Genomic DNA, 27,991 nt, shown 5'->3' with positions numbered 1-27,991 from the left:
ATATTACTTTGGTACAATATCTGTCACACTGAATTATCCAGGGTTATCTGTGCCGTATCTAAGTTGATAGATGCTTGTACATTACCCTGGATAATCTGTAGGTATTGTTTATGATCCAGTATTCAGTGAACACCAGTTCACCAACCCCAGCTGGTGCCATTGATACCTAAAATGCCATTATCAAATTGCCAACTCCATACTGTTGGAGCCTAATTTCTTAAAATTCACTTCCTTACTTTTGTGTCTAAACATTTCAAGGTCTGTCATTTTCAAGCATGTTACATTTTTTTAATCAAGAAAGAGGTTACTTTTTAATATCTGAATGCTTTTATTAGTATGCTGTTTGGCAAAGTCAATTAGTTTATTCTAACTTGCTGTAGGTAGCTAAGGTTTTTCTTTTAGTTACTTTCCCATGAATTTCCTAATTTCTGAGGATTCTTGTAACAGTCTCTGCACAAAATTTTCATTTTTTGAATAACAGCACAAATATCATGGTTTTCTAATACCTTACAATGACTACTGCATGGTTTATTAAACAGTTTAAGTAACTTTACTGTTAATAAAACAGTTTTGATAAAAGTCTGGACATTGAAACTACAGACTGTTGTTAAAGCTTAATAATGCAGCTATGAAATGAAAAAAAAAAAAAAAAAGAATTAAAGAAAAAGCAAAAAAAAAAAAAAAAAAAGTCTGTTTTCATATTCTTTTTCATTCACAGCTGTAATATTAAATTTTTTACATCTACAGAAGTTTCTTTTAGTGAGGGCTTTTTTACTTTGGAAGGCAAGAGTAGTGTTATTGTTTCATGTATTAAACCAATGCCTGTACAGTATTTTTAAATGTGCTTGTTGTTAAAATAGCTAAATTCAGGACTGACTTTGTCCCAAATAAGACCTTGATTTAGAATTTTAGGATAAGAATATTGTAAAAAAAAAACCAAAAAGAAAAACTCAAACTTTTGCTGATTAACTTTTTTTTATATTATAATGTTGATTACTTTTTTTCTTATATATATCTGTGTGTGTGTGTGTGTGTGTGTGTGTGTGTGTTTGGCTGACTGTATATAAATATAACTTTGTATGTATGCATAAACATAGTTATAATTATAAAAAAATGGTTATGTACTTATCTTTGTGTATATTGTTGGATTTATTCTATTTATGAATTTCATAAATACCAAAAAAATAAAAAACTTGATTTTTAATTTTAGAATATAAAATGGAAGGTAAAAGAAGTGGAGAATCATTTTCATACCATCCATATTTATCTTCTGGTAAAAATTGTTATCAGGATGACTTTCTGGCAATAACAAGCAACCCATACAATGAATTTGATTTACCTCATCTGATTTTTACTCCAGGTATATACATATAGATAGTAAGTAAAAAGTGAGAAATCCAGTGGTGTCACATTTTTTTAATTTCAAGAAATTCTTAAATGTTAAAATACCTGGCAAAATTTAAACTCTATACTGTTTTAATGTTTATTTTTTTATGTATAGTAACCATATATTTATATAATATAAATACAGAAACAATATTGCGTAGAAATAAATGAATATCTGTAGTTTCTCCGTTGAAAGTTAAATTTTGTGTTAGTTTTGACCTAATATTATTAAAAACATTTAAAAATTTAACACTAATTATGCTTATTACTCTAATTATAAATTATATATATATATATATATATATATATATATATATATATATATATATATATATATGTAGTATTGTAGAAATTATGTTAATATTTCCAGTAAGAGTGCTCATTACAGCTTAGAATAAGTAGAGCAAATATATTATTATTATTATTTTTATTATTGTTATTATTATTGTTATTGTTGTTGTTGTTGTTATTATTATTATTATTATTATTATTATTATTATTATTATTATTATTATTATTATTATTATTATTATTATTATTATTATTATTATTATTATTATTATTATTATCATTATTATTATTATTATTATTGTTGTTATTATTATTATTACTATTATTATTATTATCATTATTATTATTATTATTATTGTTGTTATTATTATTATTACTATTATTATTATTATCATTATTATATAATAATAATGATAATGATGATAATAATAATAATGATAATAATAATAATAATAATAATAATAATAATAATAATAATAATAATAATAATAATAATAATAATAATAATAATAATAATAATAATAATAATAATAATAATAATAATAATAATAATAATAATAATAATAATAATAATAATAATAATAATAATAATAATAATAATAATAATAATAATAATAATAATAATAATAATAATAATAATAATAATAATAATAATAATAATAATAATAATAATAATAATAATAATAATAATAATAATAATAATAATAATAATAATAATAATAATAATAATAATAATAATAATAATAATAATAATAATAATAATAATAATAATAATGATAATAATAATAATAATAATAATAATAATAATAATAATAATAATAATGATAATGATAATGATAATGATAATGATAATGATAATGATAATAATAATAATAATAATAATAATAATAATAATAATAATAATAATAATAATAATAATAATAATAATAATAATATATTAGTGTTGTTATCAGTTTCGACTATATTGACTAAATTCGACTAAATTGACTAAAAGTTGACTAGTCAAAGTTCGAAATTAGTTACTTTGAAAAATCGAATAGTTGATTTAACACTTTCGCTGCCGAGCTATTTTAAACTATGCGTTATTTCTTTGCCAAGCCATAATGTCTACAATCATTAATTTTTGCTGAGGCTGTTTTATGTGATTTCATTCTCATTGCCAAGGCTAGATATCAACATTTCAATAAAAAGAATATTTTTAATCTGAAATAGTTCTATAGTATTTTTTATTCTGAATATAACTGACAAAAAAAAAAGCACTACGAGTATACTCATAGTTTGGTAATGTTGAAGAAATTTTTTTCTCCAGTGCCAAAGTACTCTTAACACCATAATGAGTGTAACTTATTGCGGTGGCTACATCTTTTTAAGATGTAATTAAGAACTTGAAAGTTGTAATTAAGAAATGTAAGATATAATTGAGAAATACAACATGTAATTTAAAAGTCGCAATATGTAATTAGGAAACACAACATGTAATTAAGAAATTTAAAATGTAACTGAGAAACCCAACATGTAAATAAGAAATCGCAATATGTAATTTGAAACATATATTATAAGCTTTTCTCAATTACAACTTTCCTCTTCTCAGTTACATCTTGTTTCTTAATTACAACTTTCATCTACTAAATTACATCTTTCGTTTCTTAATTACATCTTCCATGTTCTAAATTACATATTGTGACTTTTAAATTATATTTTGTATTTCTCAATTACATCTTATGTTTCTTAACTACAACTTTCAAGTTCTCACTTACATCTTGAAAAGGTGTAGTAATGTAGCTTATTTTATGCATTATTATTATAAATAGTGTTTCAATTTTTTTGCACATGCACATTGGCAGTTATCATGAGTAAACAAGGTAATTTATATTTTGTTTTCTTAATTCTAAATTGTTGTGTTTTTTAGACTAGAAGCTAAAATATATTTGATAACTACATTATACTGTATGTTATTAAAAATGTGAAAAAAAATTTGAAGTACACAATAAGATATTTTTTAATACATTAAAAAACATTTTTGTGTGCACTTTGAATTTTTTACACAGTATACTAATTAATGTGTTTTATAGATGAGTAATTTCTTTTTTACAAATAGATAATTTATAAATTTATCTATCTCCAATTAGCTCAACACAGATATTCCACAATTGGAACAGCACTTATGATTATGGAAGATTGTGAGGATAGTGAAGATGATGATATTGAAGATTCGGATTCATTTTTCGCTTATACTACTACGTCTTCGAGCTTGACATATTCTCGTAGTTGGCAAATAAATAACGCCAACTCACTACGAGTATACTTGTAGTTGGCAAATTAATGATGCCAACTTACTACGAGTATACTCGTAGTTGGCAGCGAAAGTGTTAATCAACTATGGGTTTCTTACTAATCGACTAAAAGTTGATTTAATCGGATAATCATCCTGACACCCTTATTTCTATTTTTTCATTTGATTTAATTTTATCAACCTTTAATATGGTTATGATGCTGACCAATTAGTGAAGAGATATCTTTATTAGTAGTTTATCTTTTAAAGATAAATTATTTAGAAAGATTGAGCCATGCGTAAGAATATCATTCAAAGCGGTTTTTTAATTCAACTAAAATATTTAGACATGGAACCTTATTTGCTGTATAAAATAAAATTAACTCTTAGCTTACTGGATGTAACACCACTTCTTTACTGTTTCCTTTTCCTCATTATAATAACCAGTTGATGCTTTTTAAAAGAAAATGTTAAGTAATGTGTTATAGTGCTTAGTTAAGGATGTGAAAAAGTTTTATAAATCTGCCACCCCAAAAAAGGTATAGTTGCCCCATCTGCACCCACCTATCTACACTACTGTTTTTTTATTAGTTAATGTCTTTTATTAATATTTTGCTTTATTGTTGTGAAAAATGATATAAAATACCCATCTGTGTTTTTTTCTTTACTTAGTGATTTTAATTTCTGTTTTTGTTTGTTTATTCGATTTTAATTCATCTAAGTGATTAGATAAATTAAATTTGAACAAAGAAAATGGTCTAGATAAAACAACAGCATGTGTTATTATAACAGTATTACATACCACCTAGTTTTTTTGTTTACTCTCTTAAAGTTCTATTTGTTTGATTGCATCTAAAAAATAAACTGTTAAGCAACATTAAAGTATATAATTATAATTTTTTATTCAAATAATTCAACTAAATCGACTTTTAATAGACTTATTCAATTTTAAAATTTTATAGGTCGATTTTGGTTGACTTTGAAAAATGACAGAATGACAGAATCTTGTAGTCCCCACTATTTAAAACATTTATATTCAGTGCAATTCCTTCAAACTTTAATACTACCTTGGCTATATTGTAGGTAGGTAGGTTCAACTTCTAAAGAAATCCAGCTAAACCTAACTGGATAATCTGATGCTGTGTTATTCTTGCCAACAATCTTTGAACAAATTTTTTTGTAAGCACAAATAAATTTTTTTTCTAAATGAATCTTAAAACATTCTATACTAAACACAAACAGCTTTGATGAGTTTATCAGGTATTAATACTAAAATTATTTTAGATTTGGATACCTCATATGCAGAATTTTCTTTGTCCGAAATGGAATTATCATGTTCATTCACAATATCAAAACAAGTTTTAACATCTTAAAATTTTAATTCATCTTAAAACTTACTTAGTCCATCCTAAGCTCTGTCAAATGTTTAACTCTTACAAATCTTTGCTGCTTCTGCCAGAAATTAAATTCAAATCTTCATCTTGTTGTACAATCATAATCATATTCCTTTTAGATCTTTCAGGTCTTCATAAAAGGCTGCATCTTCTCTTTTCAGCTCTTCTATTATTCTCTGATCTTTCATTGACATGTCAATTAGTTAAGGAACAGATATGTCAAAAAAGGTATAACTCTCCATCTAGAATTCTACTTGCTTCTGAATCCAATTCGCTTTGCTGGAACTCCAAATTAATTTATTCAATCTTTTCATTTTATTATATTTCTTTGTGAGTCTAAGGATACCCTGCTTTATGCACTTAAAACTTGTAAGGCATAATATATATATATATATATATATATATATATATATATATATATATATATATATATATATATATATATATATATGTTCTAATTTTAATTCTTATCTGTAATATGCTGTTTACCTTTACCTATTATCTCATGGTTTTTGTTTGCATGTTGGAAGAGATTTAACTTAGAAATCATCCTAAAAGACTTTCATAGGATTTTTTAGTTTTTCACACGACCAAAGTTTTAATGGTTAAATAGAAAGAACTTTTTATTGAATTGCAAGACTCATTTTCTTAACTATAATAGACAATTTAAAGTTGTGAAGTTTTTTTGTGTTGTAAATTTATTTTTTAAGGAGTTTATTTTGTATTTTTATACATAAATTTTTTTCATTTCCATCTAAGTTAAGTGTTTAACTAAAAGTTATAAACATAGCAACATGATTATCTTGGATTTAGGTGTTGTGGTTTACATACCATTCTTATTTTAATATTCTTATTTCAAAAAAATTTTTTATTTCTGTATTATAATCTTCTTAAATGAATATTATAACTTAAAGGATGTTTTTTTTTAAATTTTGTAAATATCCCCTGATGTAAAGCAAAAGCAAATATAAAGTTTTTATTGTTATATATCTTGATAAAATAACAATGTTAAAAAAAAAGTCCTATCATAAGAGAAACCAATTTCATTTAGATATTAATAAGTTTTTAAAATAATATTTCAATAGATGTTTCATTAACTTCAATGATATATTAAGAACAAATCAAGATCAAATGCATCCATATCTATTGCCATGTTGTTAGTATACACTTTCTATGTGTCTCACTCACTAAATTTATGAAAGTTGAATATAACATTCATCAGTCATATTAAAATGTGCAATAGTCAGAGTCAAATATGTTTAACAGACTTAAATAACATAAATTTGGATAAAACAGTGTTTTGTTGTTTAAGAAAAGAACAATTAAAACTTTTATTTTTTGAATAATTAAAACTTTTATTTACTCTTAACTTTTTGAAAAAAATTTTGAAGTTTTGAACAATAAACCATTAAAATTTTTTATTCTGAAAAAAAATCTTATAATTTCTTATAACATGATTTAATATTCAAATAGTTTTTATATTTCACCAAATTATTTTATTTTATCTATTTTTGATTAAGAAATTTTAAAAAATTAAGAAAATAAAAAACGAAATAAAATTTTTTTTTATCATTTTAAAGTTACTTTATTTTAAGTTTAAAAAAAAAATTAATGATTCAAAAAATGTTTGAAATAAAAAGTTTGGGCCAGCAGATTTTCTTTGTTAAAAATGTTGATGAGAATAAAATGCTGATGGTAAATATGATGACAATAATAATGCTGAATGCTGTGATAAAATGGCTATTTTTTTTGGATTTCATTATTAGTTCTATTTATTTTAAAAGAACACAAGGATGGAATCAGCTTTTGGCCATCAGTATTTGCTGACTTTATTTGCTGACTTTATTTGCTGACCATACATCTACTATCAACTATCTCCGAATTTCATTTAGAGATTTTTTTTCAATCATTTTCTTTTATAAACTACCTTTTTTAAAATCTACAAATGATTAAGAGAAACCAATAATAAAATTCGGATTTGCAAATTAAATACATTATTACTAGAATATGTATCAATGCTAAATATCTGTTTTCTCTGGCCTATTATATTATCTCTTTCTCTTTGTATTGTGCTACTATTATATTATCTCTTCCTCTTTCTATTGTGCTACTATTATATTATCTCTTTTTCTTTCTATTGTGTTACTATTTTCTAATCTCTTACATAGAAGTAAGGGATTAGAGAATAGTAGCACAATAGAAAGAGAAAGAGATAATATAATGGGCCAGAGAAACAGATTTTTAGCATTCTGTTAACTATTTTTGTTAAATGTGTTTAAGAAATTGGTTAAGATGAGTTTCTCAACTATTTTTGAACTGTACTTAGGAAAACCATAGATATGTAGGAAAGCTGCATTCGTTCTCACAGGAGCAGCACAAACCTTCAGGAGAGCAAGTGGCAAAATCAGCATTTTAACCAATACAGTAGGGGAATCTTAGAGACCAGAATTCTGGGGTTGCTTTTTGCTTAATTGTATCTAACACAACAGTGCTTCTTTTTAAGTTAAAAAGAAGCTGCAAAAAAGAAGCGATTTTTTTTGGGTTAGCATGCAGTTATTATGTAATTGGGTGACTTGTAAAAATGTGTTCATGGAATTGTTTGTATGATGTCCAAACAAGTACTTTTATATTTAGTGCAAGCATTTTTGGAATATCAAATAAGATTATTTTTGCAACAAATACACTAATTGATTTTCTTAGAGAAAACTGTCATTGGCAGTTGATAATTCCTTTCTGTCTGAATACATATCTGATTATAACATTACTAAATTTGAAAAAGTAATCAAGAACAGTGATGAGAGGGTTTGTATTTTTGCTGCTGTATTCAATTTCTCACAGACTTAACAAGACATGTTTGACATGCTTCTTGATAATAAAAGCTGTCAGTATTAGACCAACTGTAATTGTAAACAGTGAAATTTTTTTAAAAAAAGTATTGAGTATAATTTAATTATAAATTAATATAACTGCAGATCTGTTTATACTAAAAAATTTATAATTACAAATAAATGATTTGATCTCATTCTAACATGATCAAATTCGACTTAAAAGTTAACTAAATGTGAAAATTTGCTAAAGGGGTGCTAAAATGCATGCTAATGCAATTTTTTTTGTAGTTTTTGTTTGAGATTGAAATGAAAACACAAAAAAACATTGCAGTCATTTTAAATAGAAATTTTTTATTTGTAATTCAGTTTATTTGTAATTTAGTTTAAAGAGAAAGAGAGAAGATTTAGATCTTAGTGAAATAATAGTAATGATAAGAAACATGCTGCTGGATACACAATTGATTGAATATCTTTACATGTATTCATTTTTCAGGTGCAGAGTCATCATACATTCACCACAGTATACAATCAGAAAACTGTAACTATCAATCAGTTGATCAAATAAACCAGTAAAAACAAATTTCTTTTTATGTTATTTGAACAACTATTATATTGTAAAGTTTATAATAAATTTAGATTTAAATAGGAAGTTGTTTATCTTTTTATTTTCAGTTCTTGCACTTCTTTAATGATTCCTACACTATGCCTTAGAATTGTATGCATACATTTTGTTTTATGAATATATTTGTGGGTTAGTTAAGTTATTACAAGTTATGCAATTCAGCTTGGATTTCTCATTATAATTAAGTACTGTGTGCAGCTTGTACAATAGAGTGGTTTACAGTACTAAACTAAGGATACATAATATATATATATATATACATATATATATATATATATATATATATATATATATATATATATATATATATATATATATATATATATATATATATATATATATATATATATATATATATATATATATATATAATTTAATTGGGCTACCTTCTAATTTGATATGGTTTGTGGTCAGGAAAATAAGTTCAAAATTGCAAGCTTACACCCCATTCACACCAAAAATAAAACTTGATTTAATTGTGGTTATTTAAACAAGTAATGAATTTGCAGGGTTATTTTATTAAAAAAACTTTTGTTTGGAAGCTGAGAGGTTTTATAAATCTCCATGAAAAAATAGATGTAATGAAAAGTTGAGAATAGTAATAATAGTAGTGATACTGATACTAATAAAACTGATAATATTAATAACGTGTCACATGATAGAGCCGAAAATATTTATCCTCGAAAATATCACCGAAATATTTCATAACCGAACAACTTAGAACCGAAAAGTAGGCGTACTATGATTCAACCGAATCCTAAATTTCAATTTAGAACCAAATATGAGAAATTTATTACACATTTGAAACCAATTGGTGGTATTGGTTAAATTAATGCATTGATGGTATTGGTTAAATTAATGCAAAGTTGAAGGAATTCCTTCATTATTTTATCTGAAGGTTGCATATTAAAATCACCAATTAGAATATAATATATATGTATATATATGATCTGTATATAATTTACAATAGTAATTAATCAAACAGTTCCTCCAACTAAGACACAAAAACATTTAAAAAGTTGAACGACAAATTGGACATCTTTTGTTTCTGTCATTTGCAAGGATATCTGAACACTGAAGACAAATACAAGTGTCTACATGGCAGAACAACAACTTCTAAAGGAAGTGCAAGGCATATCTTGCACAATGTCTCAGCAGGCCTGGTCTCTTGTTGATAATCCTGAACATTCTCTTGTGGATTTTCGTCCTAAAATAAATTTCAAAAATGAAATTAGATAAAAACTTTCTAATGGTACCTTACAATATAAAAATTATACTACAGCAAATTTTATGTTTTCGGACGAAAACATAAAATTTGCTGTAGTATAATAATAATGTTGTCTAATCACAATATCCGAGGTATTAAAATATTTAACTGAAACGTTTACTACACCAAATTATTTCATTTTCAGAATTACTTTATAATGTGCATGAGTTTTGACAATTTATTTTACCTGCTCTTGTTCTGTATCTCCCATTGATGTAAGTTTGATGTCATTAAAGAAGAAAGCTGAAGCCTTAAGAAACTTTGTTGGAGTCCACTCTCCTGTGGAAAGTTTTTCTTCATAACTTTGTAATCGTTCAAAAGATCGAACTCTCTCTCTTCTTTGTCCTCTTCGAGATTGATGACCATTTTGTGATTGGTTGAGTTCCAGTTCTGCATTTAGGATTATCTAAAAATTTATTAAAAAAATCTTTTGATGCATTTTTATTATAAGAAATTCAAACAAACAGAGATTGAAAGTGCAAATGCAATAAAGATTACATATATATCATCAAAATGTTATTAAGGGCAGATATGAGCAAATTGTCACAAATAAATCATCATAATCACACTTTCAAGCTGTTTCAAAATATGAGCAAATGGTTTGATTTGTAAAATATTTGTTAGCACAAATTTAAATAGTGCAATTGTGAAATTATGATAGCTAATTTATATGTTGATTTGGACCTATCAGAAGAGATCCTAATACCTTAATGGATTACAAATTAAATCTAGTTACTTTGTTATGAGTTTAATCAATGGAATTTAGCCTGTACAATATTCATTCAAATATGGCAATTCCTGATGATATATATCATCTAGAAACCTCCAGAAGCTAGGGTGAGCAGTCATGCATCTATTCATTTTTGAATGCAGTGCTTCTGAGACATTGTTGGTTCTGAATTGAAGTCCATGCACAGAAAAAAAAGCAAGGGGTTTGTGTTGTCATCCAATACTTCTCAAAGTAATACAAAAACATTCTCATTTTTTCACGAGTTTCAATTTTAGCGAATTGACTCATCTCTGTTTTGAGTAAATCTACTTCTGCTCTGATGAGAACACTAGGCAAGAGGCACATGGCAACGAATTTCTGGCCCCACCTTCTAATTGCAAGGTTGTTGACCAGGGTTGTTGATTCAGATTGAAGACCAACGGCTTTGATTTTTCTCAAAATTGCCTGGCCATAATGGAACCGGCAACCAGTCAATCTTATTTCAGGGAAGACGACCTTCAAGGCACTGCCTATTGCTGCTTCATAGTCAGCCATAGAAATTCGTGGTTGAAAGTCACTTGAAAGTTTCTTAATTTTTCTAAATATGGCGATGTAAATACCTTCTTTTCTCCCAGTCATAAGTACATGAAATACCGGAATGACAATGTCACAATGCACAATGGAGATATTTAGTAGTTGATCTCCTTTAAAGATGCTAGGAACAACACGAAGTGTTGCATCAATAAAAATAATTGTAGAGCCTGAAAAAAACGAAAAAATTTATAAGAGTACTGAAAAATATTACAAAAACAGAATACTCTGAGCAAGCTAAGGTTAAAAGATGTTGAATGAATTTCTAAAAAAGTTTCACAAAAAGTCATCAGTTTTGAGCTAAATTACTGTGCTACCTGAGAGTATTTGTAGTAGTGCTGATGAACAAAACAGTATGGCCAACTGGTCTTCAAATGTGACGATTCCCTTCAGAATGTTGGTAAATGGATTTGATTCAGATATTGCCAATACTGCTTCTTCTAGGCTGTTGGGATTTGCATTATACTGAGTTTTACTTGCACCACGAAGTATCTGTTCACATTTTAAGTAGGATAAAGAACTTTTAACATTTTCAGGACAGTCTTGAATAATTTCCATGTAAATCTGGCGTAATGGAATTTGTGTAGTTGCAGCTTTCAGTCTCATTTTTTCCAGCGCTTCCAAATGGCTAAAATCTTCTGTTTTGGAATCACAAGAGTGGCCTCGTATTGTCTCAAGTAAATCACTTCCTTCGCGTATTTTTGCAGTTCCAACACACAGTTGATAGTTTTTGCATTTTAAATAAATGTAACCGTTGTGATTCTTGCTTTTTACATAGCAATTATTCCCAGCTATGTAGAGGAATGAATTTCTTCTTTCACCTTCAACTTTTTGATATTCCATTCTGTTGTTATTATTCCACCAACTACGAGATATTTTTGAAAATAAACAAAGTTATTTTTCAATTTGTTATGTTAGACTGTATTTCAAACAGCAAGCGCTTTAAACTTATATTATAAAAGTATAAAAGTATAAAACTTATAAAATTTATAAACGCTAAAATAATTCGGTGCTAGAACTTTCGATTGTAAACCTTTTCAATGAGTTTCGGTTCTAAAATCATTAATGACTTTCGATCAAAATTTTTTCGGTTCTAAAAACATTAATGACTTTCGATGGAAAATTCGATTGAAGTTTTTTCGTTTCTTAATACATTTATGACATTTTGATCAAAAATTCGATTGAAATTATTTCGGTTCTAATTTTTTTCGTGAATATTTTCGGTTGTGTAATAAATTTCTCATATTCGGTTCTAAATTGAAATTTAGGATTCGGTTGAATCATAGGACGCCACTAATAATACTAATAATGATGATAATAATGATGATGATGATGATGATGATGGTGATGATAATGATGATGATGATGATGATGATGATGATGATGATGATGATGATGATGATGATGATGATGATGATGATGATGATGATGATGATGATGATGATGATGATGCTGGTGATGATGATGATGCTGGTGATGATGATGATGATGATGATGATGATGATGATGATGATGATGATGATGATGATGATGATGATGATGATGATGATGATGATGATGATGATGATGATGATGATGATGATGATGATGATGATGATGATGATGATGATGATGATGATGATGATGATGATGATGATGATGATGATGATGATGATGATGATGATGGTGATGATGATGATGATGATGATGATGATGATGATGATGATGATGATGATGATGATGATGATGATGATGATGATGATGATGATGATGATGATGATGATGATGATGATGATGATGGTGATGGTGATGATTATGTATATATATATATATATATATATATATATATATATATATATATATATATATATATATATGAAGACCTCAGTGGAAAAACCAGCGATGTCACATTTTTAAAATTTTTGAGAAACTATTATTTTTCAAGCAAGCATATCTTATTTCATCTTTTATTTTAATTACCAAGTGAAAAAACTAGTCCACTCATTAAAAAAGAGGATAAAATTAAACATGATCAAATGGAACAATCGGTGATGTCAAGGGTTACATTTGGAATAACCTGCGTTGTCCGAAGTTTTTATAGTTTACGAAACAACGTGATTCCTTAATACCTCAAGTATTGGTTGAAAAAAAAGCCGCGGAAAAAAGTAAACAAAAAACAAAATGGCTTGTAATGATAGTCCGGTGGTTACAGAAAAATCAAGAAAAAGAAAGATTAATATTAATTTTAAAAATAGAAAAAAAATACACAATTTATCGAGCCATATTATTGGGGCAGACTGTAATTGTATTCGACTTGCATGTTTTAAAAATATTAGTAGTGAGGAAAGGAACGAACTTATTAAGAACTTTAATGAATATTCATCTTAAAATAGTCAGGACGTGTACTTATCCACACTAATAAAAATCCAAAACATTGACAGAAGAAGACCACGACAGAATGCAGATAAAACTTACTTACACAATTTTTCATATTCTTATTGTGTAAGGGTGCAAAGAGCACAATCAGCTATCGAAGTTCCAATCTGCATTAAATCTATGATGTCTTTTTTCGGAATTACAAAAGCTAAGATCGAATCAATAAGGAAATCAGTTGCTACAACTGGTTAGTAAATAGTTAAAGAAGTTATTTATAATATTTTAAGTTATGAACTAAACTATTTATGTGTGTGTGTGTGTGTGTGTGTGTGTGTGTGTGTGTGTGTGTGTGTGTGTGTGTGTGTATATGAATATTATGTCATTTTGTTCTTTTAGGTCGCCCTCCAATCGATGGTAGAGGCAAGCATAAAAATTGGCCACACAAAATAACCGAAAGTGACAGTGAAGCTATCCAAAAACATATATCTTCTTTCAGAGGAAGGTCATCTCATTATGCTATTGGAAAAACTAAAAAAATTTACTTATCTGAAGATCTAAATGTCTCTAAAATGTTTGAACTATTCAAACATGCTTACCCAACTGTTAAATTAGGATACGAAACATACAGAGTAGTTTTTAACAATAAATTTAATATTGGGTTTGGCTTTCCACAAAAAGACACTTGTTTAGCTTGTGATGAGTTCATTGTAAATATAAAACACACTGACCAAGAGCTTTTAAATGCAGTTGGTCAAGATATTATCAAACTTAATAAAAAAAGAAAAAAGATCTTGAAACAGGGCATGATTTTCACACAAAAAAAGCTGCTGTATTTTATAACAGAAAGTCAAATGCAAAAAAACGAGCAAAAAACTCAGACATGTTTGAAGCTATTGCTTTTGATTTTCAGAAGAATTTACCCTTGCCTAATAAATCAACTAACAATGTGTATTACCCAAGACAGCTTAAATTTTTTCATTTAATATACACATCCTATCCAGTGATGAAGTATTTCTTTATACATACGATGAAACAACAGGAAAAAAGGGAGCTGATGATGTTTGCTCTATGCTTTATCATTTTATCATTAATCATCTTTCTGACACAGTCCTTAAATTACATTTTTTTTGCGATGGATGTGCAGGACAAAACAAAAATTACACTGTGTTTCGTTTTTTGCATTGGATGGTTCACTTTCAAAAACGTTTTAAATGTATTAAAGTGTCATTTCCTATACGAGGTCATTCCTATATGGAATGCGATCATGACATGGCAAATGTAAATATAAAGGCTAATGTTGAAATTCCTGAGGATTGGCGTCAGGTTCTTAAGAATTGCAGAAAAAAACCTTCACCTTTTAATGTTGTAAATTTTTTCAATGTAAATTTTTTCAGATTTTCTGATTACTTGAAACAATATTATAAGTGTGCATGTCTGATAAAAACTCGACCAGTCAGAGAACTTGTCATTCAAGATATACACCCTGCACTGCGTCTCTTTCCTAACAACTGGAATGGCAATATTGAAAATACTGCTTTGGTAAAACGTAGACAAAATAATCAAACAGAAACTGCACTCAATCAGTTTAATATGTATTCCTCAGTTCTACCAATAAGTACTGCCAAGTATAACGACTTACAAGTTCTGAAGCGTCTATGTAAACCTGATAATCACAGTTTTTTTGATAATCTTGTTACTTCAAACACAGAAACAAAAGATTCGGCATCAGAAGATTCAGATACTGATTAGAAAAATATATTTTAATTATGGTTATGTTTCTCATTAATTTCATGCTGGTCTCATTAATTTCACGTATAGTAATGTTTCTGATAAATTTGTGTTAAAATTTATGTTTTAATTAGTTTGACTTTGTTAGATAAAAAAATCTATCGCTCCACAATAGATGTTAACAAAATGTAATAACTTCCCATAGACGTTTCAGTGGGATAACAAAAAAAAATTAGCTAAAGAAACAGCAGGGTCAACTGTCTTTTGAGGTCCCTTACATCATGAAGAGCCCATTTTTAAGATATTGTTTTGTTTTTAAACAAAAAAGAAGGGCTAAAAATAGTAATTACGCCACTTAAAAATTCCAAGGAAAAAGTCAGTGATGTCCATTTATTGATAATGAACTTTAGTTTCCGAAAAAAACATTGAAAAAATATTTATATTTTATTTTTTAAGAAATAATCTGATATAAATATAGTTAATCTATATATATATACATAAAACTAAAAAGCAGTGTATAAATTAAATTTTAAAGAACGTTTTGAACTTTTAAAATTGATTATCTCAAAATAAGAAAAATGTGACAACGCTGGTTTTTCCACTGAGGTCTTCATATATATATATATATATATATATATATATATATATATATATATATATATATATATATATATATATATATATATTCAATTGAAAAAAATCATTTATATATGTATTTTATTCATATTCTCTCTTTTTACCTCTCTTATTTCATATATGATACAATTAAGCATATATTTATGTGTATTATAAGTATGATTTGTGTTAAATAGCAACTTTTTCTTCGATATCTGATATATCTTCTTTTTGTAATTTTTCCTTTTTTTTTGTTTTTAAAAAATACTTCAAAGTAGATGTGACCAAAGTATTAAATAAAAGAATATTTACTTGAGTTTGCAAGTTTAAGTTTTATTCGGTTTCATAAAAATAAATCTGATTTATTCTGGTGTGACAAGGATATTAATTAAAAAAGCTTTAAACTGAACACTGCTTTAAAATTAAGTCTTATTAAAACTTGGTTTTGTTGGTGTGAATGGGGTATTAAATAATGTGTTTTAGTGACTGCTCAAGAGATTCAAAGTTGTAAAAAAATAGTGATAAAATAGTAAACTTTCTTATCACATAAGATTGATTGAATACAATATATTTAAGTGTGTTATACAATGTTTTATCAAAGTATTTACAAGTTGTAATCACTTTCTATTCTGCTTTAAAGTTTTTCTTTAACCAAATGATCATGAAATTTCTGTGATATTCGACAATCTGAAATATTAACTGCCGTTCAGCTTCATCAAGTGTTAACACATTATTGAAGTCTATTGCTAACTTAACAGCATGCTCAGCACAGTCTTTGGTGACTCAAGCTATTTTTAGCTTGGCAGTGAGATAGGCAAAAAAACCCATGCAGTTGGATTAAAAGTATGAAAAATTGGATCAATGTTAAGCGCAGTGAACAGATTCATTGATCTTTGAGTGATAAAATCTGACAGAGTCTTTTCCTTAAAGTGTGCAACTAATTTTGAATGAACTCTTCTGAGATCAGTTTTCATTGGTGGTATTTTTAGAACAGTAATCATAGTCTCTTTCTCACTATTTGGGACAAAGTCAGAAAATAATGCAAGTCCAATTAAATCTTTGCTCAAATACCACAAATGTCCTCTTATTTTCTTAATTGCAATGTCTGCTATCTGTTTGTCAATAGCACCATAAGACTCAAGAGTCTGGAGTAGACATAGATCATTGTATGGAGCATAAAAACTGTTTGGAGTCTAAGCCAGACTTTCACATAAATGTTAATAATGAAAAGACAGATATGACGAAGACCCTATAGTACAGATGCTGTAAGTTTGAATTGTCTATGGAACAAATAGATTTAAAGACAGTATATTCCTTTTACCATCAACCTGGCACAATGATAGGCACCTGGAGGGCTGAATTGAATTACATCATCATTTTCACCCAGTGTGATTAATGTGATTCAGATGAGCTCCAGGTAATCTTTTTGTGATTCCTAAGGAGTTCTAACATATTTTTCTTCATCTGGTTTAGCATTCAGCAACTGTAAGTTCAGATTTGATTTGATTTGATTGTCAGGAGCCTCAATTGTACTGTATTGGGTAGTGTCAATAAGCTTCCAATGTTCTTTGAACTGACTAAATATTCCAATCTGTGGACCTGAAGACTGGAAAAACTACAGCCAAAACAATTTCAAGGATATGATGCCTGCAGGCTAAAAACAGTAAATATTTGTAATATGCCTTCTAAATGATAGTAATTGCACCGGCATGAACACCAGTGTTGGAAGTAGTTGTGTCAAAACAAAGATCTACCAGCCAATCTGGATTATCTTTCCATTTTTTAAACATTTCAACAACCAAGTTTCCCATATGCTCATCAGTACTCAAAGCTAGTTTAAGAATTTTTAATAGTTTTTCAACATTTAAACCTGATATAATAATTGGCATCCTATCAGCCAGGTTTCCATATGGTCTGGTAGGATTTTACTTTCAAAATGGGCAATCAGGGGTGTATTCAGCACAAAAGTTTCTTAAATGTTTTGGGATATGGATTTTCTAATTGTTTTACGAGTTCTATATATTGAGCTTGCAGATAGTGTCTTTAATGTCAATGCCAACAGCTTTAAGGACTGGCACAACAATGTGCATAGCCTGTACTCATGTAGTTTTTGTACGATCAAGACTACCAATAAATAATGAGTTATCAATAACACTATGTGGCTTTGGTGCTAACTTTTGGTTTTGTTTAGCTAGAGTTTGAATATGGTTGTTTTCTAATATAATGGTCTTTCTAGCCTTTTGCTGGTGATACTTGCTAATTAGCAGCTCCTCATCACCAGTTTCTTCATATTCTGAATCTAAAATATGTTCAACCAACCCGATCTTAGTACCTTTTTTTTGCACTACTCTTCTTGGAAATGTCAATACACTTGTTTTTGTTAATATTCTTTAAATTCTAAATCTTCCGCACCCATTACCATTTTCCTTTTCTCTCTTTGGTCTTGTAGAAAATTAATATATTGTTGAATTTTTGTTACAACCTGCATGAGCCACATCAAACAGTTTGTTAAACTTGTTCACCAAATCAGTTTCCAATTTTAACTGTCTTTCAGTTCTGCGAGATTTTTTTTTTTGTTTTTTCCAATTTTAACATATGAGTTATACAATACTTTTAGTTTAGCAATAGCATTGGCAATAAACCAAATTTATAAAACCTCATCAATAGTATTGGAGCAGCTTTGTGAAAGATCCATTTTGTTTGTCTTTAAGTCATTAAAGAGGCGTTGTAGGACAAAACCAACTGTGGGCAAACAGGTTGAACAACTTAGTTTATCTTGAACTGGTAATTGATGAACAATTAACCACACATTAGTGTCACCTCTTGTTTTGATAACTTTCTTCTTTGACATTTTGACTTTGATTCAGTTATTGCTAAATACTATTATTTCACTAAAAATATTACATACATGTTCATATAAAAATATAAACAATCAGTCATAACTAAGAAAATTCATTGAAACTTAGATGAATTGTTTTGTTTGCCCAACAAATACCTAGATCCAATTAAAACCAACACAGTTATAAACAAAAGTAAAATGAACACTATTCAGTATGTTATTCTATCAAATTTAGTAGTTGACAAAAGCAGAAAAGTAAAGTTAATTGAGCTGTCACTAAATATTGGAATAAGGTCATGAAATTTTCAGGAGTTACTTTTTTCATCAAAATACATTATTTAAACACCTAGCAAATTAAATTTTCAGAAAATTTTTTTTTTGTCTGGTCTTTTTTGGTCTAATATATATATATATATATATATATATATATATATATATATATATATATATATATATATATATATATATATATATATATATATATATATATATATATATATGTATATGTATATGTATATGTATATTTATATATATATATACATTTACACATACACACATATATATACACATATATATGTATATATATATATATATATATATATATATATACACATGTATATATATGTATGTTTGTGTACATACACATATATACGAATCTGTGTGTTTATACATGTATATTTGTAGAGTAGAAATTTTGCTTTGCTTGCATATTTGTATTTATCAATAATTTTTCTAATTTTTCATTAACTTCATTTTTTCATATCACACTTTGTTTTGTTCTTACTAAACTCTTTGTTCTTTTTTTTGTCACAATTCCAATGACAGTAAGAAGAGGTCATGCAAATCAAATTTTTGTATTCTTTTACTCCCTGATTGTGAATCTTGTAATGCCAGTAGTATTTGTCAAAACTCATGAAAAATTTTAATTAATTTTGACATAAAAACTATTAAGATTGCAAGGTTTGTAATCAGGGAGCTATTCTTGCAACAAATATGCAACAACTTAATGAATCCTTTGACCTAATCTTGCCTATGAACGTAGCTTTTTTAAAATTGATTAAAATAACTGGTTTTACTGATCCCCAGAGCAGCAGTTCTTGATTTTTCCATTAAAGTCATAAAATTTATCTTTACATTAAAATTTTTTTTATTTTACAGAGTTGAGCAAACTTTACATAAATTAACTGCAAATAATATGAACCGATATTTAAAAGAAAGAGATCATTTTGTTGTAACTGTTTTGCATGCAAAAGTTGCTCAAAAATCATATGGCAATGAGAAAAGGTAATAAAATAGTGTAATAAACTTACTATTAATAGTTTTGCATTAATAAGTTTTCTACCTTGGAAATATTATCTCTGTGTAATAGTTGCCTTTTTAAATAAATATAGATTAAGGTTGCAAATAAATGTTTTATTTTAATTTAAACAAAGTTTTTATTAAATTTGTTGTTGTTGATGATGATGATAATTCTTCTTTCTCTTTGAAACCCATCTTTTTTTTCTTTTGAAATCCAAGGGATTTGCCAAGTGGCAACCTTTAAAAAGTTTTCAACCTTTAATCTACCTTTTTTTTTCCTGATTTTTTATCTATCTGCATTTTTTAAAAGGTTTTTTTGCCCACCACCATGTGTCTACTTAAGTGGAAAAGGTTGGCAAAAGCGTAAAGAGGAGAAAGGTGAAGGGAGTCAACTGTATCCATTCATATTTACAAATATTGGATCTCCAGATCAACCTGGTTTTCAGCAGTTTGATGTCAATGAAAAGGTTTGAATTTGTGAAAAGGTTTAAGATAATTTTTTAACAATTTTTAAAATTGTAATTTAAAGTTAAAAATTTAGTTTGATATCTATAGAAATATCAGGTTTTGATATCTGTAGAAGTAATAGGTTTCATCTTGGCAATTATTTTCCATTATAAACAAAATTTCTTAAACAAATTACACTGTTTAATTTAAGTTGTAGTTTTTCACTTAAACTCTTCAAACTATTTTATTTATTAAAAGAATTTTATTTGCTTGGAATTTTATTAATTGGTTTTATGATATACTTTAAGATCTAACATGCCTTATTAAATCTTAATTACTATGTCAACACTCTTTTTATAAATGATTTTTTAAGATATGCATATTGAGTGTCTATTTTATTTTAAAGGGGAAAATTGCATTCTGTTCTGCAAAATCTTTGTACATTTCTGATGTTGATAAACGCAAAAATTTCATGATACACTCTCAGCTTATATTCCAAGATGGAAAAAACCTGGGCATTTTTGATTCAAAACGAATTAAGGTACTTTATGGTATTTTATATTTATCAATATATTAACAAAATAATGGTATTTTATTTTTTGAACTAATTAATTGGTTCTCTGCTTTTTACCAAAGAAGGTATTCTTCATTCTTCTTTCTTTTTTTTTTTTATTATCTTTATTTGGCTACTATCTTCCCTTTCTTACATATTTTTTTATATGTATTTTTATTTTATTTTTATTTTAAAACATTTTCTTTGAACTTTCTTCTTTTAAAGTATAACTTTCTTTGTTAATTTTTTAATTTAATCTTACAATAAAAGTTGTTTAAAAGTTTTTAACAAAACCATGTTTTTACTGAAGATTTTTAAACTTTATTTTTACTAAGTTTCCTTTAATTTTAGGTCATATCAAAACCTTCAAAAAAGAAACAGTCATCCAAAAATACAGAATGTAAGTGTAAAAATTTAAATAACACCATTTCTCACTAACTTTTAAATCAATTTAGATACTTAAAAGTACTTAGTTTTTTTTTTAAATGTAAGTGTTTTTACAAATCTTAAGTTTAAAATTTAATTTAACACAAAATGTCGCAAACAAAATGATGTTTAGTATTGTAGAAAGAGTTTACTTAAACATGATAATATCGCAATAATTGAGGTTTGTCATTCATAAACATCCACAAGTGATCTTATAAGAAAGGTTTATATAAATAATTAAGGCTTGTTATTCATAAACATCCACAAGTGATCTTATAAGAAAGGTTTATATAAATGATATAAGTAAGGTTTCTGATGAATGAATTATCAGATTTTATTTGTAGTATGCATTTCTTCAAATTCAAATGTGGCTTTATTTAATCGTTTACGTTCACAAACTGTAAGCACTCGCTACCTTCATGTAGAAGATGACAACTTTATAGCCAGCAGTTTGCAGTGGGGTTATTTGTCAATTCATTTGTGTAAGTTCTATTATTAGGACTTTAAAATTTTTTGTTCTTTATATTAACTTTGTTTTTTTAAGTTTTATATACAAAAATTTGTATAATTGTTTTCAAGAAGCTCATGAGAGATTGTCTAATTACAATAAACTTGAAAAAATGTCTAGTTACAAATCTGACCAATTGCACAAAGTTAGGTATCAAATGTTATACTGGCATAGTTATCTTGGAGTTTTTTATTATGTAAACATGCTTCTGTGTTAAAACAAATAGATCAATAAAAAATGATATCTTGCAGAAGTTTGTCCTGACTGAGTTTGGAAAGCAAACAGATATTTTTTAAACAAAACATTGTAAGACTAGTTGAAACAAGCTTGTGCTTTAACATGCACATTTATTACAAAATTGTGTACAAAGAGCATAAATAGATGTAAGTCTACCCAAAGGTGAATCTTTTTCTCTTTCTAGTAATGAAATTAAAATGATATCAACCATTATTAAAGCTCTCATCCCAATAAAAGTAGCTGTTGAGGCCCTTTTTTGTCAGGATGCAGATTTGTTTACTGCCAATGTTGCTGTAACTTTTGTGTTAAAAAAACTTAAAAATGCTAACCACACAGGCTGTCCATTTGGCATTTTTTTTCTTGGTTTTTTTTTGTTATGTCATTTTTTTTGTTATTTACTTCAACATAAGTAAATAACGAAAAAATGAAGTAATTTATCTGATTCACCTGAGTCTCTGTCTGAATTTATATTTTCTCCTCTTGAACCTTTTTGTATTTCAGATGAACTCAATGCTGTAATAAATAAAATGCTGTAAAAAGAGATGAGCTCAAAAAAAAGCTGTAAAAAAAGGAAATTTGTTGAGGATACCAATTTCATGTGATACGCTGTCAGCAAAAATTTAAAAAGAAATACAATTGCTTGAAAATGGAGAAACATGAGGTGGAATTTTTAAAAAGAGCATGCGATTTTTAATGACTATTAAACCTACCAGTGTAGAGTCTGATCCTGCATTTTCTGCAGCTGGATTTTTTGCAATTAAAACTTAAAAATAATCAGGACTATTATTACATGTATATACTATATCTATAAAAACAATTAACTCTTTAATATTTGATAAATAGTTTTTATAAAGCTAATTTGAATGTGCCATTTTATAACTTTTAAAAAAATCAACATTATATGTTAATATCTTTCAAGAACCAGTATTTATAAATCCCAGGATTAATAATCCTGGCTATCAGTTTAAAACTTTTTTTTTACAATATTTTCCTTTATGTTTTTTTACTTAATAAAACTGAACTAATAAAAAAGTAATGAATTTGTTAATGACATTTCTTAGTCACAAAGAAATATTTCTCTCTTCATGCAAAAAAAAAAGTTGGATCAAATGTTGTTTTTTTTTTATTTTAAAAGAAAATACTGTTACTTTGAAAAAAAAAGAGTAATCCGTCTTAATGCACCTATATTTTTTTGAAAGTACTGTATATTATTAATTCTATTATATAAAGTTTATTAAATTAAAAGTTGCACTCTAGGTGATGATAATGAACCAGATGGAGAAGAAATTAATGTTATTGAAGGCATTGTACATTATGGGCAAACAATTAAATTAGTTTGTGTAAAAACAAATCTTGCTACCCCAATGATGGTATTTCACATTTGATTTGTTTGCTTTTTTTTAAGTTTATCACAATTTTTTGTTGTTTAAAATGTTTATTTCAATCAAAAATATTCGAATTATATAACTATTTAAGGTGCAAGTTATTAGGTCCTCATTGATAGTTTTTATTTATTGCAGATTATACGCAAAGTTGACAAACAAACTGTGTTAATTGACGCTGATGATCCTGTTTCCCAGTTACACAAAGTTGCATTTTATGTAAAGGGTACCAACCACATGTACTTGAGCATAAATCAAGAAAAAGTCATTATGTTTCAGGTTTTTTCTTTAGCTTTTTTATGAAATTGTTTTGTTACACAAGACAAGTTCTATAAATAAAATCCACTTTAAATTTTTGTAGTTTCTTGTATTGCCTTTTTTTCTTTTTCTTTTCTTTTTTTAAGTAAAAAAAAAAACAAAAAACTTGTTTATATTGCTGCCCCAGTTCAACAGTTGTAACCTCTAAAAGTTAGACATTTTTAGAAAAGGGAATTTGAAGTTAAAAAATTTAAAGATTATGCAAAAAATATGGAAAATAAGTTACTTTGATTGAATACAGTTGTTGTACTGAAAAGATCATGCCCTCATTGTTTAGAATTAAAAAAAAAAAAATCTTAAAATGAATATTTTTGAGATGTTATACTGTTGAACTGGGGCAATCAAATAGTTGTTGTTTAAACATTTTAATATAATTTTTAATTTTTGAAAAAAGAAAAAAAAAAAAAAATTACAATATTTCATTATAATTTATTTATAAAAGAAGCATCATTATTCATCTTGTTATCTAGTTTTTAATATTATGTTTATAATTGTCAGGCGTCACCTTGTTCTAAAGACTCAAGAAGAGAGTTAATATCAGATGCTGCTTCATGGACTATTATCAGTGCAGGTAAACAGTTCTATGATCATTGAGCTAAATTTGATTTTTGTTTTCTTATTTTTTAAAGTTGTATGTTCACAATCTTTAGTAAAAAGAAATGAAAGAAGTCTGCAATTGTTAATATTTTGACCTTAGATACTCTTCAGGAAGAAAACAAAAGATTTTTGTAAAAGATTTTAAAATCCTATAACAAAGTTTATTTTCAAAAGTTTAATTTACTTTTAAAATTTAACCCCCTATTTAATTTTAAAAATATCATCTAAGTGTAAATATATGTACCTTTAAGTATCTTTAAGCTTAATTAAGTTCTCATTCTCTTTCCGAAGTTCAATAGAAACTGTGTTTGTTTTTAAACTCATGCATGCATATTAGAGTAGTAATTGGACTTAGTACTCCAGACATTATTCTAGACTAGTGGATTATCAGCAATTTGGTAGGCTTTTTAACTTCAATTTTAAATGAGTACTATATACAAGCCAAAAATCAAAATTATAACAAGTTTCTTAATTTTACACGAAAACCTTTCATAAACTGCTACTTTTTTTTTTTTTGTGGATAAAATGGAATAAAAAAAAGGGAGGGAGGGGGTCGTTGAAATGCTAAAATTTTGAAAGTAACTACAAATTAGATTTATAAACATAGAAATTTAGAGTTTAAAAAGAAAATCTTTTTTAGATAAAAGTACTTACAAGTTTTGTGAAGGTGCTGGTCCTGTTCATAGCAAAATTGCTCCAGTTCCATTTGTCTCCTATTTGCATGTACGCTTCATTTTCTTGATATTCTTTTGAAAGATATTCTTATCTCATAAAGACAGAATAAATTTATAATAGATTATAAAATTCATAAAGTTATTTATAGTTAACTGGGGGTGGTGATGTTGCTAAAGTGGAAGTACACGGTGATAAATTTACGACACGCTTAAAAGTGTGGTTCGCTGACGTTGAAGCTGAAACTATGTACAGGTGCTTGTTGATTACCTTTTCTTTTTATGCTCAACAGTTTATTATTTTTCTTAAAGAATAAAATATTTATGTTAATTTTGTAAAATATTTACCACAAAATCTACTAAAAACTCTCCGACCTTTTTTTAATAAATGTAGCATTAAATGTTATTACAACATGGCTTCAACATGACTATTAATGCATATTTTTGCTTTAACATGACTGTTAATGCATATTTTTGCTTCAACATGACTGTTAATGCATATTTTTGCTTCAACATGACTATTAATGCATATTTTTGCTTCAACATGACTATTAATGCATATTGGTTCAATTCAAATAAGACCGCATATAGCGAAACAACAAGTTACATGCGTATAACATAACATTAAGTTACATTTTTTTATTTTCTTATTTGCTTCTTTAATTCTTACAAATTTCATTAGGAAAACATGGCTGCTTTTCTTACACAACAATATAAACAGTTTTAGTTAGTCGTTAAAATGTTGTACCTGTTGCCATAATTCTTAAATAAATTTTCGGAAATAATCAAACTGGATAGATCTTTCCCGAAATTAATCACGCAATACTTGCAGTGTGAAAACTTATTAACAAATAATATAAGCAAATACAAAAACATCTTGCTTTCTTAAGATAATTAGTTATGAACAATTGTAACCAAACTTATAACTGCATACTTATAAATGTGTACTTATAACTGCATAAAAGATAAAGATGTCTAGAATTAAACACAGGTGTTAGTGGAATTTTATTGCTCCGCGGAAGTTCGAATCATACGACCAATATGAAAGACTAAATTTGCCCTGTTTTCATTAAAAGATGTTTTCATTAAAAGATGTTTTCATTAAAAGATGTTTTCATTAAAAGATGTTTTCATTAAAGATGTAAAAAGACGTAAAGCTGGATCCAAGAAAATATTTTAATATTTAAGAAAAGGGGCTTCTTTCATTTTTCGAAATGCGTAAAGTGCGCCGATTTTACTTTAAGTATTAAGAAATAAAGATTAGTTTTTAAGAAATAAAGATTAGAAAATTTTAAAGAAAAGAAATGAAATTCTTGGTGTATTTTTATTTAAGACACCACAAAAAAATTGCAAGCTACTAACATTTGAAAAAAAATGTAGAAAGCTGTTAGAAGATAATATAATAAAATGATAAATGAGGTTTTAAGAATCTAACTTATTTCATATTTACTTTGGAAAACATTGAAACTTAAATATATTCACATAAAAAATGAAATTTGAGAATATTAGACATTCTCCTACAAAAAGATAAATCCGAAGGAAAAATGCTTAAAGAGTTGTTATCTCCTTCGTTCTGTACACCTGCATCCAAGCCTGGTCCTTGGCCAAAAACGAAACCAATCGATCAGTTTTTTATGTTTTTTAGCATGACCTAGTTTTTCACTGACATATATCTCCTGATTTATTTAAAACTCCAAAATCTGCTGTATCAAGAGATCTAATTACTTGGTCTAATTTCATGTACCTTAAGTTTGGTAAAATTTAGCACAACTTAACCAAGATGTCCAAATATCTGAAAGAGACATTTAGTTCATACTTGAAAATATTCCTCCTGCAGTTTAGTAATATTACTAATGTGATTCCTCTATATTTGTTTATGTTGTCCATACTTGCCTCGTTTTCATGCCACAATTACAATTGCGCAAGTGAATTTGAGACTGGTCTTATTGTGCGTCAAATTGAGTTAACATTAATTGCGTGTTTCAAATTCTTCTACATTATCTTCCTTTTTTTATACTAATGTAATATTGTTATTGTGAACCGACCAGTATAACAATTCATACAATTTCCTTATAGAAGTTTCCAAACCCTATTGTGTCTGGTTCCTGATGTTTCTTTATTTAAAGGCAGATGGAAGTATATGCAATCAGAACTTAGTGTCCCCATATCATTAGTAAGAGATGATGGCGTAATCTACCCAACGAATTGCATATTCACATTTACTCCTGAGCTATACTTTACTGACGAAGCTGGCATGCATGAAAGGATAGCTCGCTATGCTGCACCCTGCAAGTTACCTTGACTTTTGTAGATTTCCGCGCATCATGTCTAACAAAACACCATACGATTCTTTATGGTTGTGAGTTTCGCGATGGACGTAAATAGTTTCCTTACCTCACGCATTTGAAAGAAGTCGTAAGCAATGTGATCATTTAGATTTATTAACTTTTTAAAGCAAAGCAATTAAAATATTGTTAAGCGATTCGTTGAATTATGAACTTTCTAAGTTTTAGCGCTCATTACGTCATATTTACGTTAAAGCGCAGTAAAAAATGATTTTGTGATCTGTATTTATTATGTAAATGTATGTGTGTGTAAATATGTATATATGAATTCATGTATCAATTCACTGTTGTGCATTATTCTCTTTCACATT

At 27.0% G+C, this 27,991-nt stretch overlaps 1 protein-coding gene and 2 pseudogenes across 2 annotated transcripts; 2 read left to right on the top strand and 1 right to left on the bottom strand.

Moving 5' to 3' along the window:
* The first annotated feature begins 25 nt into the window (after positions 1 to 25).
* LOC149876093 (recombining binding protein suppressor of hairless-like) lies at positions 26 to 27,965 on the top strand. 2 transcript variants are annotated; one of them, XM_090075723.1, is made up of 14 exons: positions 26 to 258; positions 1,211 to 1,360; positions 8,665 to 8,740; positions 20,056 to 20,181; positions 20,507 to 20,663; positions 21,050 to 21,184; positions 21,548 to 21,596; positions 21,967 to 22,104; positions 23,625 to 23,737; positions 23,888 to 24,028; positions 24,566 to 24,638; positions 25,305 to 25,387; positions 25,488 to 25,591; positions 27,412 to 27,965. In XM_090075723.1, the coding sequence occupies exons 2-14, from the start codon at positions 1,219 to 1,221 to the stop codon at positions 27,635 to 27,637; spliced, it is 1,563 nt and encodes a 520-aa protein (XP_089931849.1). In that variant the 5' UTR covers positions 26 to 258; positions 1,211 to 1,218; the 3' UTR covers positions 27,638 to 27,965. The 2 variants fall into 2 exon arrangements, with proteins under 2 accessions (XP_089931849.1, XP_089931848.1); XM_090075722.1 differs by having other exon boundaries at positions 39 to 97.
* LOC149876095 (uncharacterized) lies at positions 9,805 to 12,203 on the bottom strand (annotated as a pseudogene).
* Positions 13,215 to 15,853, top strand: LOC149876094 (uncharacterized; annotated as a pseudogene).
* Positions 27,966 to 27,991: the final 26 nt, after the last annotated feature.

Source organism: Hydra viridissima, unplaced genomic scaffold, assembly GCF_058129835.1.
Source record: "Hydra viridissima isolate aposymbiotic clone 2 unplaced genomic scaffold, HvirCarnegie_v1 scaffold_39, whole genome shotgun sequence".
NCBI lineage: Eukaryota > Metazoa > Cnidaria > Hydrozoa > Anthoathecata > Hydridae > Hydra > Hydra viridissima.
Note: the sequence above shows the minus strand (reverse complement) of the source record. Positions and strands in the feature narration are given on the sequence as shown.

What these genes read in the sequence shown, in the direction of transcription:
- LOC149876093 (XM_090075723.1), top strand. Translation starts at nt 1,219, where the DNA reads ATGGAAGGTAAAAGAAGTGGAGAATCATTTTCATACCATCCATATTTA. An exon ending in TCATCTGATTTTTACTCCAG is followed by an intron (nt 1,361 to 8,664) that starts GTATATACATAT and finishes TTCATTTTTCAG; the next exon opens with GTGCAGAGTCATCATACATT. An exon ending in TTGATTCAAAACGAATTAAG is followed by an intron (nt 21,185 to 21,547) that starts GTACTTTATGGT and finishes CTTTAATTTTAG; the next exon opens with GTCATATCAAAACCTTCAAA.